Source organism: Bombus bifarius, unplaced genomic scaffold (assembly GCF_011952205.1).
Source record: "Bombus bifarius isolate JDL3187 unplaced genomic scaffold, Bbif_JDL3187 scf7180000007973, whole genome shotgun sequence".
Taxonomy (NCBI): Eukaryota; Metazoa; Arthropoda; class Insecta; order Hymenoptera; family Apidae; genus Bombus; species Bombus bifarius.
Window position 1 is genome coordinate 836,122 of NW_022884359.1, and position 17,215 is coordinate 853,336.

Here is a 17,215-nt window from a genome sequence, read left to right on the forward strand (position 1 = left end):
TTACTTTCGGCGAGTGCAGTGCCTGGTTTCCACGTATACTAGATACCACATTTATAAATTACACCTTGTTTGTAATAGGAACTCAAGCAAGAATTGTAAAAATATCGAATATAAGGTACACGTATTACCTAAAACTGCTTTATATCCTTTAATATATATATTTACACTTTGAAAATGTTTTATTATAATCACAAATCACTTTCAATTTTTCCTTTTTTGTTTGTTAGCTGATAGTTTCGTCTCCGATAGTTTTAATTAAGAATCTCCACGTTTATAAAAGAACGAATATATATAATATATCAATATAAATGTTGCAGCTTTGTATGAAATGAATATTCCTCACGTAAAAGTAATTACACAAATGTTGAGAAAAATAAACACAACGAACGAATTATCTCTTTAATGTACATTAATAAATAATTTATTAGGTATCTTGTATCCTACTAATATGGAAAATAATACAACGTAATAAGAGTACTTTCTTATCTACGTTATATAAATGTGTATTTTTTTATATTCTTTCTTTTCTTCTTTCCATTTTTTTATTCTTGTTTATAAATGCAATATGTAGTGAATCCGTAGAAACGTAGTAGTGTTATTTTTTTCTCATGGATTACATCAGAACGATTCTTTGTAGTAAGAATAGTTACGAAGACAAGAAAATATTCACAAGACAACTTCTCGCTTCATAGCGTCTAAACACGTAAACGCTAATTCGCATATCCTTGTAGTTCTTCTTTTTTTTTTGCTTTTTTTATTTTTCTAATGGAGATTCTACTTAAAATTAATTCTATCGATTTTTCCAAGATACCCTATTTACCATTCTTTTTTAAATTGGATCTTCTATTTTTCTTGTTTTATTACTGTTTTCTGTCATAGATGATAGATTGTGAGATCCATCTTACTTAGCTATCAAAACTCGTCCAGGCGTACAAATAAACAACAGACATCTACTCAATATACATGCGAATCGCATGACTACTTTATGATTTTTGAATATAAATATACTGCCGTACGTATCGTTTGAATCTAACTTTTGTTTTAATGTTGACTACTTATAAATGGAGAATTATTGGGAGACGAGGTTATACATTGTTTCCCAAGCGCAACTTTTTAAATTATGCATCTATTATTGTAACTGATATTACTATATCACTGTGTCTAATATAATAAAAAATAAAAAAATTTATTTTGTTAAATATAGTACGAAAGGCGAATTTTTATAAAAACGAACAAGGATTACACTACCTTGGCACTTACTTCATAAATAATAAATGTTAGTTTTAACATAAAATTTACGAGATAGAAGAATTCTCATTTATTACCTCGTCCCTCTATTCCCTATAGTAATAGTAGCAGTGGGATACTAGTACTAATAATAGTAGCAGTAGTGTAATAATATTAATGGTAGCAGTAGCAATGGTCATTAATTAACTATCCGATCAATTTAACAATTAAAGAAAAGAACTGGAACAGTTGCGTATACATCTGTGTATATTCCAACGAGAATCGATTGCTTGTTGCACTTCTTTTCTGATATAGTACTAATATTTTTTATATCTTTTCTTCCGGGTTTTACTTACTTCCGTTCCATTAATCAGTCACAATATATATGCAAGTAAGTAAACCTTTACCTATCACTAAGATTTTACATAATCGATTCTCACTGAATGTTTAAATTTGTTCTTCAAGATATGATTAGCGTAAAATACGGTTCCTTAAGTCGTATGCATCGCTATGGTTTAATTTTACGTTTCCACATAAGATTCTAGCTTCTCTCCACATTCGATATAATTCTTTGTGGTAGATGCAACATAAAACTATTGTATTGATTAAAATTCTTCTACAGCGTAATGCGATCGAAAGAGAGAGAGAGAGAGAAAAGAACAAAACTAAAGTTGTTCTATATGCAGCGATGCCTTTTACAAAACAATTATATTTTTCTTTGACATATAAAATAAATGGCGAATGTACTTCGTATTCAACTATAATTGCATTACAAAATTATGGATTTAATATTTTTTTTCACTCAGCGATGTGAAAAGAAGATAAATGAAAAATAAAAAAAAATTCATTCCCACTAACGCCCAATTAAACGCGAGCGCAATTTATGACTAAAATTACAAAAAAAGAAAGAAAATATTCTAGCTATATAGTAATGTTTTATGTATAATCGAGGAGATACAACGGGCGAGCAAAACATACTTCATTAAAACGTTTAACATAGCGACGTCAAAGCCTAACGAAAAGATAAGTTTGGATCTCATACAATTCGCAGGTTGTAAATGTTCGTTCCACATGTTCGTTTCACTTGTCATTACCAAATCAGGCTTTCGTATTTACCTGATATATCCTTATTAAATGACTTAATTAATTCATATCTTTGTCGTGCATTCGCAGGTGCACCCTCTTCTTTACTGAATTTTATCGCAAGACTTAGGAAGAGGGATTTGTCCATGTTATATTCACATTAATCGCTTCTTTTGGTCCTGTTCTTGATAACACATCAAAATTACGAACTCGCTATTCCTTTCCAACAAATAAAGCTCGCTTTGTTTGTTATGTCAGTTACTTACCTATAAAAGCGAATTAACGAATTGTTCAAAATGTAAGTTCTTCGGTATTCTCAGCATCTGATGATAATTCTTGACGCAATATTTCCATACAGGACTTTGGAATAAGAGTACCGACTATTTTTAAGCCTTCATCTACAAGAAAAAATAAACAAAACTTTTAACAGTTTCTATAACATGTGCAATAGTTTTATAGAATTATATTTAAACTTTTCATAAAACTTACCAGTTCGTAAACGTACTACTTGCATTTTAGAGTTATGAGCAGAACGTGTTGCAAGAATGCTTTCAACTCGACTCCAAACGCTCAACACCGAACCTGATAATACGTTATAGGAACGTCTTCGGAGTCCAACCTCGCAATCCATACCAAGAGTCGCGTTTTTACAATTGCCGCGCCAGTAAGCATGTGAACATGTATCTACAGACGCTTCATATTGTTGTGACCAATGTGGTTCTGCTTCGTCTGATGATACCTTCTTATATTTTTTCTCTAATTCACCTAGAGTTTCTTGTCGTAATTGCAATCCTGTATTGGGTCTTTAAACAAAAACATGAATCACAATATGATCAATTTTAAATTATTAATCATTATCTTATGTTTATTACGAAAGAGACACTCTACCTATAAACCATATACAGCTGATCTTTTTTACTCTCAGATTTTTTCTTTCCGGTATCTACTATAACAGCAAGAATAGCTGTTTGCTTTCCATTACGGATCTGGTGGCTTAAATAGAAGCCCTCTTTGGATCCCGTCAATTCGGAACATTTGTCCATTGCCTCTCCCCAATTCATTCCACGTTCAACATGAACAACGTGAAGCTCGGTTGGTGCCTTTCCAGTAGCGTGTTTCCGTAAGAAACGGTATAGCTTAACCCTTTTTACATTTTCTCCAGATGTACCAAGATCGAGAATACCCATGTCGAAACGACCGGTCTTTTTTGCTTGCGTGACAATTGCGTTTAGAGTGTCGGTGAAATATTTAAATAGCCGATTTTGCAGGTCAACCGGCATACCGAGAATACGATTTAAGAATTTTGACATGTTGTTATAATCTTTGTCCAACGTGAGTACACCAGGTGTGCTCTCACTATTGCAAATTAAACCAACACCCACTAATGCATCAGCCACATCTTTGAAGAAATCTCCGTGATAATCTTGTGGTGGTGGTACAAGCGGAGGCTCGTATCTAGTAATTTCATTTATAAGAGAATTAATTTAATTTAGTAAACCATATTAGACATTTCAAAAAGTGTATAGGAATATATAAGATATATTATTAAGCCTCTACTACCGAAGTACCATATTTAGTATATAAAGTTCGAGGTGGAGTCTATAATACTCCTGAACTTTATATTTAATTTATATATAAATAAAGAACATTACTGGCAGTCTTTCTTATTGATTTATCTCTAGTACACATTTTCCTAATATACATAATACAATAGATCCGCCATCATCCAGACCAGAGATGGTCTGCCAGCCGATTTCATCAGAAATTATTACAGACAATATCTCGCAATCCTATTTACTGGCTGATTGATTTTGTAACGATGCAAAGGTGCAATATCAGTCCTTATAGATTTTTCACTTTATATTTGTAGATATCCTATATCGTAAAAGAATCTTAAGGTAATTACGCAGTTTACGGATTTCTCTCAATTTTTCCCCCTTTAATGGACTCCATTGCACATATATCAGTTACCATTTAATAAGATAAACAAACTATGTAAATTTATTTACGTAATGCATATATCGTTGTACTATCGAAAGGTAGATGAAATATAAATATTTAGTTATAAACAAAATGGAAGACTTCAATCTGAGACTCCACCTCGATAGTAGAAGGTTAAATTATAAGAAGTATACAAACTTCATAATAGTTCTCATTGTCGCTTCAAGTGCTGCACGTCCGTATTTATTATCAATATTGAATTGCGAGAGATCTCTGGTTTCTGTAGCTCTTCGATCACCGTGCGTAAGAGCTCCAAGACTTTCCAGACGCTTCGCAACGATGGATGCAAATCGTCGTTCACCGGCTAAATCCGAGATAAGGAATATGTATTCCGGAGCATTCACTTGATTAGAACGATGCGTTCGTCCGAATTGCTGTATCGCTCTGTCTGCGCTCCATGGTAATTCGAGAGTAATATGCACTCGTCGCATCTGATTCCTTGCTCGCCTATCACTTTGTAATGATATACCACTGCTGGCTGCTTCTGAGATAATGGCCACTGTTTTCTCGCCATCCATAAACCTATTACGACATTGAACCATTCAGATTTAAAGTAGACTTTTAGATAGAAAATAGAGATAAAAAGTAGACTTTTTTTACATGTATATTAAAGATAAACTTATTATGTACCTCTGTTTTTCAGTTAGATTAAGCGTTTCTAATGGAACATCCACTTCAGATCTGGATTCGTACTGAATGGTACCATCTTCTGTCTGAACAACTCGTCCTTTCCTACCAGTCATTTCGGCGACATTTTCCGGCCCACCAAACTCGTCAATTAGTTGATCCAAAGTATTTGGTGGTAGTCGTTCGCCTAAGTCTTCAACCTGTGATAGTAATTCCTTCTTCATGGTGTAAGCACGTTCCACGGCATCTCTCGATGGCGCACGATTGCGCGTCGCTCCAGCAGCTATGGGTCCTGTATAATTTATCAATGTATTACCACTACATTTGTTCTTAATCACGGTAATATTTCTGAGAATACGAAATATATACCAGCTCGTTTCTTCACTGGTTTTTTTTGTTTCTTGGCGCCTTTCTTCCTTCGCCTTCCATCGCCTGAATCTGTAATAAAAGTAAGAAATTAGCAGAACATTTTGATTAAACGATTTTAACCCTTAATTAGTACCTTTAGGTCATAAGTAACACACAATAGTTTGAATAAAGTAAAATTAAGCTTTCAATTTTAATTTATATTGTATAAATTACTATTCATTTTTAAAATTAAAATGTATGCTTTATTTATATTTCACAATTAAATAATATTAAATTTAATTTAAATCAGTTGCTTATGATCTAACGATACTAGTCAAATAATATGTGAAACATACCAGAGTCTGATTCGCTATAATTGAAAGAAGAATCAGAAGTGATATTACTTTCTTCGTCAGTCCTATGATCGTCTTCGCTCTCGCTGCCACTCTGTTTATATTCCGAACCAGAGCTATGTCCACCATTCCTCTCGTCATCGGTAAAATCGTCATCCGATGGGAATGTACGAACTCTCTTCGAGGCTCGTTGAGCTGCCTGTCGTATTGGTTTTCTTTTACTTCCACCCGCAGAACCGCTAGCTCCATCAATATCATCGAGATCGTCTAATCTCTGCATTTTCGATGGTTCAATACCAAGAACTCGGTGTATGTGATTACGGTCTGATGCTGGAAAATGTTTCTCGACTAACGTTTGAAGTACTCCTCTAAAATAAACACATTCATGTAGAAATAAACAGTCTTTTTGTATTTACATATTAATAAAACTGAATGATGTATTTACTTTGCAGTGGAAACGAAATCGCTTAATTCACCATCGTCGCGTTCCAATTGTTCTAACGTGCGTGCCTCACCGGTAGATTGTAGACCTATAACTACACATTTTCCACACTTTACGGCTTCACGTGCAACTGCCACAGCATGTTTCACTTTAGCAGCGATACATAGATATTTGAAGAAGCGTTGATGTGACGACCAGAATTGTCCCCACATAGTTTTCTTCATACGATTCTCGGCGTCCAACAATTCTGCTGCTTCTTGAAACCTCTGCATTGCTTCAACCCACTATACAAAATTTATTAATTAATAAATTATTAACCGTCAATTAATTAGATCTTCTGTTTTAATACTCACAAGTTGAACTGAATGATCATAGACCTCGGTAAACTCTTTGGATAACGGTACTTCCTCTATTTTAAAGGCTACTCCATGAAAACTGAGTTGTCGGGCGATGTACATGCCTCGCAACTTCATGTCCATCGCTACAATCTCCATTGCACCGACTCCGCGCTTCTCCACGGCGGTGATAAAATCATTGAATTCGGGGAATGGTGTTCCTTCGCCCCACATACCTAATCGAACCATGTAGGCCATATTACGGGGCTCGGAAGCGCCTGTGGCACTGGCATACACTACTCTAGCTTTAGGAAGCTTGTTTTGCAATTCTAGGACTGTCAAACCTGGAATACATTGGAAATTGCAATAAATTATATGAAACATAATAATAAATATACAACATTATTGTACCACAAAACACAATTGCATTATATGAAACATAATAGCAAGCATGTTATATGTATAAGTTTATAATACAAATAATGTGTCTAATATACGTACCAGTTTTAGTAGGTTTTGAACTTCCCGTAGGACATAAATTCTTCGCCCGATGACACTCATCAAATATAATCAACCCATCGAAATCTTCACCACACCACTGTAAAAGCTGTTTCAATCGACTTTTGTATTTTCCACCGCTTTGCGAAGATTCTCCAATTAAAGCTGAATATGTACTGAATATTACTCCTTTCTTTACGTTACCATTTACCGCTGACGAGATCTTTGCATACTTGAATTTGTTTAATGCATGAACCTAAGAATACAATTTATATTTCCATTCAAATTTTACGTCGACTTTTATATCAACAAAATTAAAATAATAAATGATTGATATCTCCAATTTAAAGAATAAGTACCTCAATTTTTGACGCGCCAATATCATTTAAATCGCGCTCTGCATCATATTTGAGATCGTTCGAGACAGATACCCAAATAGCACGTTTCCTTCCTTTCAAGTAATTTTCGAATATAATTCCGGCTATAGTTCGTCCTTTACCAACTCCTGCACCATCGCCGATAAGAAAACCAGCGCGTGTACCATCTGGTAAGAGATGTTCATGTTGCTGAGACGCATACGTTATTGATTCAAGTTGCAGCGCAGATAAAGCTCCAGTTCGCATCGTTTCTTCTGGTATCGAAAGCTTGTACCAGACGTCCGTTGGCTCGACGCTAGATAACGATGCAGTTTCCACAACAGGATCTGGATGCTTCCGTCCGAGTTTAACTATGGATTGTATTAATTAAGAGGTATGTTATCTAATAAATAAATATCAATGTAATGTATTTTCAAAGTGAAGTTAAATAACATACGTTTAGTAGGCATATAGTCGGCATATGTTTCTGCAACACCCATATCTTCATCATCCACCTCCTCTTCTTCTGGTATGGTAGGTTGCATATTCATTTTTGCAGGATCTCCAGCATTCATCCATAGCTGAGACACAGCTTTGCCTACAATGTTTTAAATTACTGTATTGTGAGATTAGAATTATTATGTTAAATGATTTCAATTAATAATATTATGGACATAATTATGTGTTTCAACAATATTATAATTATTAAAATGATTTTAGGATATTACAAATATGAAGAATACCTGACAGCCCACCTGGCCAATTTGGATGTAAACCATTTTGGTTTAACAATTGAACAAGAGGATTAACACCCATGTTCATTCCAGGCATACCCATAAAACCACTCATTAAGCTCATATCCATGCCTAGGGAACGATAACATATGTAAAACTACTCAATTACTCACCCAGTATTATAATTTATAACACTGTTTAAAATAATTACAGATAATACAATAGTTAATTACGCTTAAGTTACAATGTTACAATAAAATACAACAATATGGGTATAAATTTATTATACAAATATACTCTTGATACAAAAGCAATAATGTATGTGCATAAATGACTTGTACATACATTTAATTTTTATAATACAGACAGGAATGAATTATTTTATGTTATAGAATATTAGGAATAAATAAAAAATATGCTGTACTCACTTGGTGGAAAGAAAGCTGCAGGGTTGAAACCTGCAAGAGTTGCTAGTCCTGGTGGAAAATATGGACCACCAGCAGCAGCTAACTGACCTAATTGACCTAACTGATTTGTATTAACAAAACCAGGTGGTGTACCCTGTGATCCTCCTACACGTACCATTTCATAACCTGGTGCTGCTGTCTTAGTCACCAATCCACCAGGAATTTTATTACCAAATTTCTGATTTAACACTGTTAAAGAAATATAATTTCAAAAAATATAAATAAAATTCTTTTTGAATTCATTGCATATTTTTCTATCATATTTTTCTATTAAAACTCTTCTTACTATTTAAACCTCCTTGTCCTTTAGCCATTGCATTAGATGGGACATCTACAGGTTTTTCATCCTTAATATTCGCAATCCCAGTAGCAGTGGCAAGATCTTTTCCACCACCTAATGAGAATTATTATGCATTAAATGCTTTTTTTATATTTAAAAATGAAATATTTACCAGGCACACCCATGTTATCGGGATCTTCATCCTCGTCACTGCTGCTATCTTCATTCATTGCGTCCTTATCCCTTTTAGTTGACTGACAAAAGATTTGTTCAATGTTTTAACAGCACATATTATTACATATTAATTTATCATTAATCTAATAATAAAGTCAATGTTTAAATTATTACAGTCATTATTGATATTTTTAAATTTATAATAAAACAATGGATCAAGCATAAATTTCAGTGCATTTTTAATCTGCAACTCACATTTTATAGTTTCATAACATTATGTAATAACTAACTTTTTATCCATAAATATAAGGATAAATTAAGTCTAACTAGAAACATAAAAACTGCTATCATGTATGGGCTTTATCAACTTCCCTTTTTGTAAATTTTTCAATTTCTTTATCAATATTATTATCTACATCCGTAAATTCATTCATCACAAAAGAATGACATAAATAACAATAAATTCCAAAGTATGTATATTTAAAAAACCAATACTCATTATATTATCGCTTTCCCTTAGCTTTTAATTTTCGAGTTAATCGATGTATTTTTTGAATGGCTCGTACAATACTACAATTCGTATTTAATTGAAAAAAATAAGAAAAGGAAAAGAACAAGGAAAGCGATCGTGAACTTGTTTAACTCGAGGAAAAAGCGGGAGGGATACGGAATAGGGAGAGGGAGGCTAGTGTCGGTGAGTCATTTAAAATTACAATAAGAGGGACTGTGTATATACGCGATACACGGTAACCGCGTCTAATAGGTTAGTCGTGCCAATAGATGGGATGCACAAAGAAATACGTATTAGTATTGGACGAAAGAAGCGCGCCTTCTCAGTACCAGTGAAACGAATCATAAACAAAAACTCACCATGTCAAAAAATCCTTTTATAATCTTGGCGGTTACTGAAGAGTCAAGATAACTGGGATATCTTGACCGAACACCTTGTGAATAATTATCTTCGCCGTGTGCAATCGAAGATGCTGACTTGTGACAGGGTGCACGAGACACTTTTTTCCTCGTAAAGAATATTTCGTGTTTCGTGTCTCGTTAAATGGACATCACTCAGCGACGTTCAGTTGGCCGGTGAATTGTGCGAACTAGGAAATCACAGTGTTAGAACTTACTGTGCGCTTAGATCGTGCCATTTATGCGGTCTACACCGATCATACAGTTGAAACGCGTTTGCCAAACACGGCTGCCGCCATCTTGGCTTTCGCCCGGCCCACGGTGCACCGCGATGCAAATACAAAAACACACGCGCTGGCTATGGCTGCTGCTTGCGGAATATAACCACGCGGCGTTGCCAAATTGTAACGATTTAAGAGAATATTCTTAGGAGCGCGTTAATCAAAAAATCACCGCTCTTTCAGAACACCATATCTGTAGCTTACTATACACATATTTTTTTTATACATTTCAATATTCCTTGACTGTTTCCGTACGCTACATAAAAATCACATTTATATCTACTTTATAGAAAAATAACATTTTTGTTTATTGTATTTAGTGTATATATTGATATTTTCAAAAACCATGATTTGGCTTTGTCATTTTATGTTCTTAAAAAGAATCAATGTACAATTTGGAACTAATTCTATAATAGTATCGGTAAAAATAAATACAATGCAAAAAGTATTTATTTAGTTATAAAACATCACTGAATTTTTAAGACTGTATTTCTCAAAAATGTTAAAAGTGGACATACAATATCACATAACATAAATACATAACATAATAAATACTTTATGTTGATTCTTAAGAAAGAAAATAAAATTAAAAATAAAAATATTTGATATTTTATAAACTATCAAATATTTAATATTTTTTTAATTATTTATTATTTATTTAATATTATACATTGATTACATTGGCAAAATTTGGATCCAATCTGAAAATATATTTAGAAATTGCAATATACTTATTTTAAACTTATATTTAGTAAAAAAATTAGTATGGAGTATGAATAATCACTTTAAGCACATAATAAAAGTTAAAGGTAAATACTGAATACTGAGATTTATTAATATTATGAATAATATTATGGATGATTGTCCGTTTGAATATTTTTAAGATCTCTACAAAATATACACTTGTACTAGATATCTTACAATTTCTATATACATATTCAGAATTGTTTCAAATGTTACTAATATAATCCAGATAGTTGGGTGTTATTACAGTACTAATGTAGTTATAACATAATATATTCATAAAAGATGTCGACAAGTGCATGAATATTTGGCCAATATATATCGTTTATGAAGTAGAGTAAGATATAATGTTAAGTCTGTATTTTTGTACTTTTATATTAATACAATTAGTAACACTAAGCGATTACAGAAAAAAAGAAAAGTATGACCGATACGGTATGTAATGAAAACGTGCAATTTAACAAGTTAAAATTTGAAATTAGCGCGGAAACCGAAGCAAGATGGCTTCTGAATAACGCCTTCCTTCGACGAAATCAATGTAAAGATTGTAACCAGGGAGAGAACAATAAACTTAACTTAACGTAACATCGATTCTTATTCTTCTTGATCAATGATATTATCTAATAATTCTAATTGAAACATTAGCTCATAATTAGATCGAAAAAGCAAAAGATAAACCCATATAAGGTGTTTAAAACACGAATAAAAAGAGCGGAAAATTCTGACATCTATCGACTATTCCGTAACTACATTTTTCATGACAATGCATGCAAATTTAAAGCGAACAGTGAGGCAAGCAAGGATCGGTGTAAATAATATTAACAAAATATTTAAGCGTTAACATGCAATTCTGATAGTTCTAAATGATTAAAAATAAATGGTTCTTTTATATTGGGATAATTTGTAGGTATCTTGTTTCTTCAATCTGACAAAAAAAACTTTGGATCAGTGTATTTATTTATAATACCATTTAAATAGATAGTTCGTTGATTTACTGGCTCCTCTCTGATTTGTAGTACGAATCACAGGTCACTTTGACTAAAAACACGAAAGACACGAGAAGACAAGTCGTTGATACGTGTTAAAACGAACACGATAATTTTTTAACAATTGCTTATTTGAGCACGTGTACTTCGAAATTACAATGAACAGTAAACAAACCATGCATATCGCGTATCATGTGTTCGTAAGCGCGTGGTTACACTTAAATGAGCTGGGCGGACGCTTGGCAACGTTGCAGAGGCGCCGCGCTGATCGTTAGTTGATTTAAAGTATCCGCGGTAAAAAGAAAAGAATATGACAGCTATCTCTTTACAGAAATATCAAATAACTCAGATTTCGATAGATTTAGATTTTCTTCGGAAAATCAAAGGATTTCGAGCCGACGTTTCACTAAAATAATATGTGTTCATCTAGAATTCTACGATTGCTTACCTAAATCTATCTAAAAAATAACATCGTTCTAATACGATCGATCCGAGCTTCGCGCCGCTGACACCGCTATCTGGTGGCCAACTCCTGGAACTAAACGATATAGGAAAATGATTTGATTTCGTCAATTTTATATCGCGAATGTAGAAAATAAATAATTAAATTTATACGTTTAAGTTATCAATGTACATACATATATATGAGACACTTTTAATTGTTGTATCTTGCTGCTTTATCTTATTTTTTTTTAGTTAGAGTTAAACATATGTATTTTTTCAATGAGTCTTCGTATTAATCATGTAATGATATATTCTTTATTCTTAGAAGATGTATATGTCTTTGAACATTTCTGTATTATATAAATCAAACAATGACTGTCTTATTGCATTTTTCAATTATTTTTACACATGTATATGCATACCTTTTATTCAGTAAGAAGATCCGAATTTTATGGCATTATACACGGTTTAGACGTATTTATTATAAAGAAGTTCTAGTATGACTAACAACTGAATTTTACAACTTAAAACAGGTTTAGTATAAGAAAATATAACATAGTGAATTTATAATTTATGAAGCATAAATAGTAGCTCACGAAAATATTTAAATAGTCGTAGAAATTTTTTATATGTATATTATACAAAACATTTTAAAATTTCATTAGCATTGTAATGAAAAATTAAACTTCGCAAAAATCATCAAAGTATTTAAACAGTCAATTGTTCGCTATATTAATAAGCAGAATATGTAATGAGACCACTTTTAGCAGTAATTGTATGCTTAAAATTACTATTCATGCTGTATACTAGTTTTTCGCTATATATATATATATATATATATATATATATGTCTGCAATAAATGTTTTGTGAGTTCTATACACGTTTTTGGAGTGATTTCAAATTTTACTATTATAATTGAGATAATCGTGTCTCATTATAGTGTTAACGAAATTTTTAAAAGTTACATGTAATATATCCATAAAAATAATAATAATGTAATATATCCATAAAAATCTGTTATAGTAGGTGTTCAACTAATTTTGTGAGCCATTGTAGGTTTAATTGTAAAGAAATATACAGATTAACATTGTAAAATCACGTATATATAGTTTATGAAATATATAACTCTATAGAAAGCGAACGTTGTAAAAATTTAACTTTGATTATGAAGTATCAATTCCTGACTGATTGTATCCTACAAAATTAAATTGTATGGACAAGGGATAAAGGGATAAAGATACGAGAAAAAATGAGAAACCTAATCTATAAAATGTATTTAGAGAGCAATAAAGGAAATATATGTGTGTATCTATAGTACTCAAAGATACAGATAGTATCTAATTTAATAATAGTATATCGTGTAGCATAGTAAGCAACATGGCGGCATATCCGGTATGTTATTTCGATGTTTGTAATTACAATTACTGCCTTGCCTCCTCACAAAATGCTTCGAATAGATTAATGAAATTGTGAACAATGGCGACTATATAAATTACTTATTATTCGGTCTTAAATGTTGCCTCGTGTTTGTAAAAATAAAACGAACACGTTTCGTAAAAAAATACACGAGTGTGAAAATTCGAATTAATCAAGGAATCATTTATGTTAAGTACATTAGCGTCGAAGTGAATCGAAACGGCCGTCTCGCGTAGCTAGAATTTTGTATGGGAAAAGTAGAGTCAGTATTCATTCATTACATAGGAAAATCAAGGGATAACATGGTGAAAGGTAGGAATATAATTCGAAAAAATTCATCTACATTTTCACTAAACATTTTATTCCTATAATTAGGTTATGTTTTGATGGTTTTTACTTCCTCTCTTCCTCTCCATTTTGAATGTTACCTCAAAGACGCTAGTTTCCCAGAACATCACTTAATTTCTGCACAATTTTTACCAAATAAATTGTCCCCAATTTTTATTTATACACTTACGCTCCTAAAATATATTTCTAGTCACCAGAAAATGATATATTCGAAAATATTAAATTTTATATCTCCGTACATATTTTTTATATTTTATTACTCATTCGTCACGCTCATTGTAACAAACAATTATTATTGCAATAATATTTTTCACAAAGTGTCGTAGATATTAATATGCATCTATGACAATACGATATTCACAGATATACATACATATATACTGTTACATATGTATACAATGTTGTGTAGGTTCTGTAATTACAATGATAAGACATGAAACTTGTTCAGTGACATAATATATGTACGTATAATGTACATAGTTTAAAAACTCATAATTAACAAAAATAAAATGTTAGATAAAATTAATATTACAATTAGCTATGGTATATAATTTTGTATATTATCATATTTAATATTTTATATCTCAGAAGATTTATAAAATGTAGAGTATAAATGGTTAATTTAATTGTAGGAAGACGAAAACGTGTGCAAACAAGAAATACAATTCGTACAAGAGCTGCTGTTTTATCCCCTCAATATGATATAACTTCACCAATGAAGAAGGAGGCTAAACTGCATGATAGTAATGTTAAAAATGTTAATTCTGATGAGATCCATTCAGTATCTGAAGCACATAAAGTGCCTATGTGCATAAGTTCCTTTTTCTATACACAAGTACGTAATTTGTTTCAAATACAAATTAAACATGTGAATTTTTCCTCTGGATGCCCAATTTTTTGGTTGAAATTTATATTTACTAAAAGTACTTGTTAGAGTTCAATGATACCAATTTTAAGTTTAGAAATCTACTAATTCAAATGTTATAACTGTGTAAGACTGAGCATTTTTAGAGTATTTTACATGGTATTTTGATGCCACATTGGGTTCTATTTATGATTTGACCAATTGGTTCATTGTATTCATATTCTTTAATCTAAGTATATTTTATAACTTATATACAAATATATATTTTTTATTCAAAATGATAAAATATACAATGGTATCATTCGTTTTAAAACATAGATTACAGATGTCCCTAAAAATAAAGCTTCTATCCTGCCTATTGAAGAAAGGTTTTATGGAAGTAAAGAAACCAATGATGTACAAAATGACATTCTCACTGATGTTGGTCAATTCAGAACGGATGGTAATATTTCATTAATTGCTAATTGATAGGTCATAATGTACATATATTTAAATGATAATGATTCAATAAATAAACAAATTTTCAGAAACACCTGTAGCAGTACCTATTCATGGTCCGTCAACACCACACAGGATTAACATGCCAAACCATCAATTGGAAGATTTAGACGAAAGAAATACGAATGAAAATATGCATAAGAAACCTGTAGTAACTCCCACACTTAATTTGGAGCAACAACCTTTAAAAAAGTCTGCTAATCATAGCCGTAGAAAATTAACCAGCAATCAGTCTGCCACAAATCGGTCAATAGATTCTTCAAATACTAAAAGTACAAATCATAAGCTTACTGACTACTTTCCAGTACGCCGCAGTGTAAGAAAATCAAAGAAAGCTGTATTAGAAGAAAAGCAACGTGATATGGAAAATAAAGTGCTTTATCAAGTAGAAGAAGGCTTAGAAGTAAGACAAGTTGATGAAAGAAAGTTGTTATTTTATCGTAAATTCCACATAAAATATTTTTCTTTAGGTAAGACACTTTGCTGGTAAAGGTCGTGGTGTAGTAACAACACGAGAGTTTATGAAAGGAGAATTTGTAGTAGAATATATTGGTGAATTAATCGATCAAGTAACAGCAAAGAAACGTGAAAAAATATACGCACAAGACCAGAACACTGGGTGTTATATGTATTATTTTCAACATCGTAATCATCAGTATTGGTAGGTATTTTCTTCATTATTGTTCATAAAATTATTGTAAATCATTGACCACTTACAACATCACCATATTTTTAGCGTCGATGCAACAGCAGAGACTGATAAGTTAGGTAGATTAGTAAATCATTCAAGAAATGGTAATTTAATCGCTCGAGTCGTAGAAGTAGAGTCGACGCCACACCTGGTACTTACGGCGAAAGAAAATATACCTATAGGGGTGGAAATAACATATGATTACGGAGATCGAAGTCGCGAAGCTATTCGTCATCACCCATGGTTGGCATTATAGCGCTTTCAAATAATTAATTAATTAGTTATAATAGCATGATGTATTGTACAGCAGAATTTGTTCAATTGATTTTGTTCCTCCTATGAAGGAACAATAAATACATATAGAGAATTTTAGTTGAATTTTATGAGTAAAAATGTTTCTAAGATGAATGTATCTCTACTTTGATATAACAAATATGTAATTATATACTTCCTTATCTATGTAACAAAGCAAGAGGAATTAGAAGTATTTGATATTTTATAAAATTGATAGTTTAGCTTGCATACGTGTTTTCTTTGTTACATAAATTTCATTCATAAACATTCATAAACTGTTAAAAACATCAAACTGACAAAATAGATATTAAAAATTTTTAATCAAATACTTTTTTAATGTTGTTACTATTATGTTTAATTATTATTTTACGACTGTAAGACATTTTCGTGTCACAGTTTATGAACAAATATGTACAGTTTCTTTACGATCTTTAATAACAAATGCTTCATCTAGTCTTAGATTCAGTCTAGTATTATTGACTACAGATAAGACACCTCATTAGACATCACAATATACTAGGCGACAACCTTTCCTGGTTGAAGGATTTGTAATACACTGATATGATTACAAATGTGTTTTCTTTTCTTTTAAGTATTTTATTACGGAGTACTTCGATCTCTGTGTCGTGATACCTGTACTGTAAAACAGTTACTTTTGTTTTCTGTCAATTTGTCACTGCCAAATTCCAAATGACGTGAGAGGTAATTCGTAATTAACTTTATAAACGAAAGATGTTATGTAATAACATTATAAATAAAAGTAGTTTAATTGATAGAAGTAAATAATATTCGCAATCTCAATCTTTTTTGGAA

General features: G+C 31.8%; 2 protein-coding genes across 3 annotated transcripts; one reads left to right on the forward strand and one right to left on the reverse strand.

The window, feature by feature from the left end:
* Positions 1-220: 220 nt before the first annotated feature.
* On the reverse strand, positions 221-10,196 carry LOC117215368 (protein strawberry notch). The gene is made up of 18 exons (XM_033461738.1): positions 9,796-10,196; positions 8,924-9,005; positions 8,758-8,865; positions 8,433-8,660; positions 8,014-8,136; positions 7,728-7,868; positions 7,274-7,641; positions 6,918-7,170; positions 6,435-6,760; positions 6,085-6,365; positions 5,643-6,007; positions 5,308-5,376; positions 4,942-5,230; positions 4,450-4,833; positions 3,199-3,765; positions 2,800-3,113; positions 2,577-2,708; positions 221-2,494 (listed from the first exon to the last, which is right to left on the reverse strand). The coding sequence occupies exons 1-17, from the start codon at positions 9,796-9,798 to the stop codon at positions 2,602-2,604; spliced, it is 4,008 nt and encodes a 1,335-aa protein (XP_033317629.1). The 5' UTR covers positions 9,799-10,196; the 3' UTR covers positions 221-2,494; positions 2,577-2,601.
* Positions 10,197-13,615: 3,419 nt separating this feature from the next.
* On the forward strand, positions 13,616-17,188 carry LOC117216719 (histone-lysine N-methyltransferase PR-Set7). Of its 2 annotated transcripts, none has more exons than XM_033463672.1 (6): positions 13,616-13,682; positions 14,687-14,889; positions 15,238-15,361; positions 15,447-15,820; positions 15,888-16,078; positions 16,154-17,188. In XM_033463672.1, the coding sequence occupies exons 2-6, from the start codon at positions 14,770-14,772 to the stop codon at positions 16,362-16,364; spliced, it is 1,020 nt and encodes a 339-aa protein (XP_033319563.1). In that variant the 5' UTR covers positions 13,616-13,682; positions 14,687-14,769; the 3' UTR covers positions 16,365-17,188. The 2 variants fall into 2 exon arrangements, with proteins under 2 accessions (XP_033319563.1, XP_033319562.1); XM_033463671.1 differs by lacking the exon at positions 13,616-13,682 and adding an exon at positions 13,689-14,018.
* Positions 17,189-17,215: the final 27 nt, after the last annotated feature.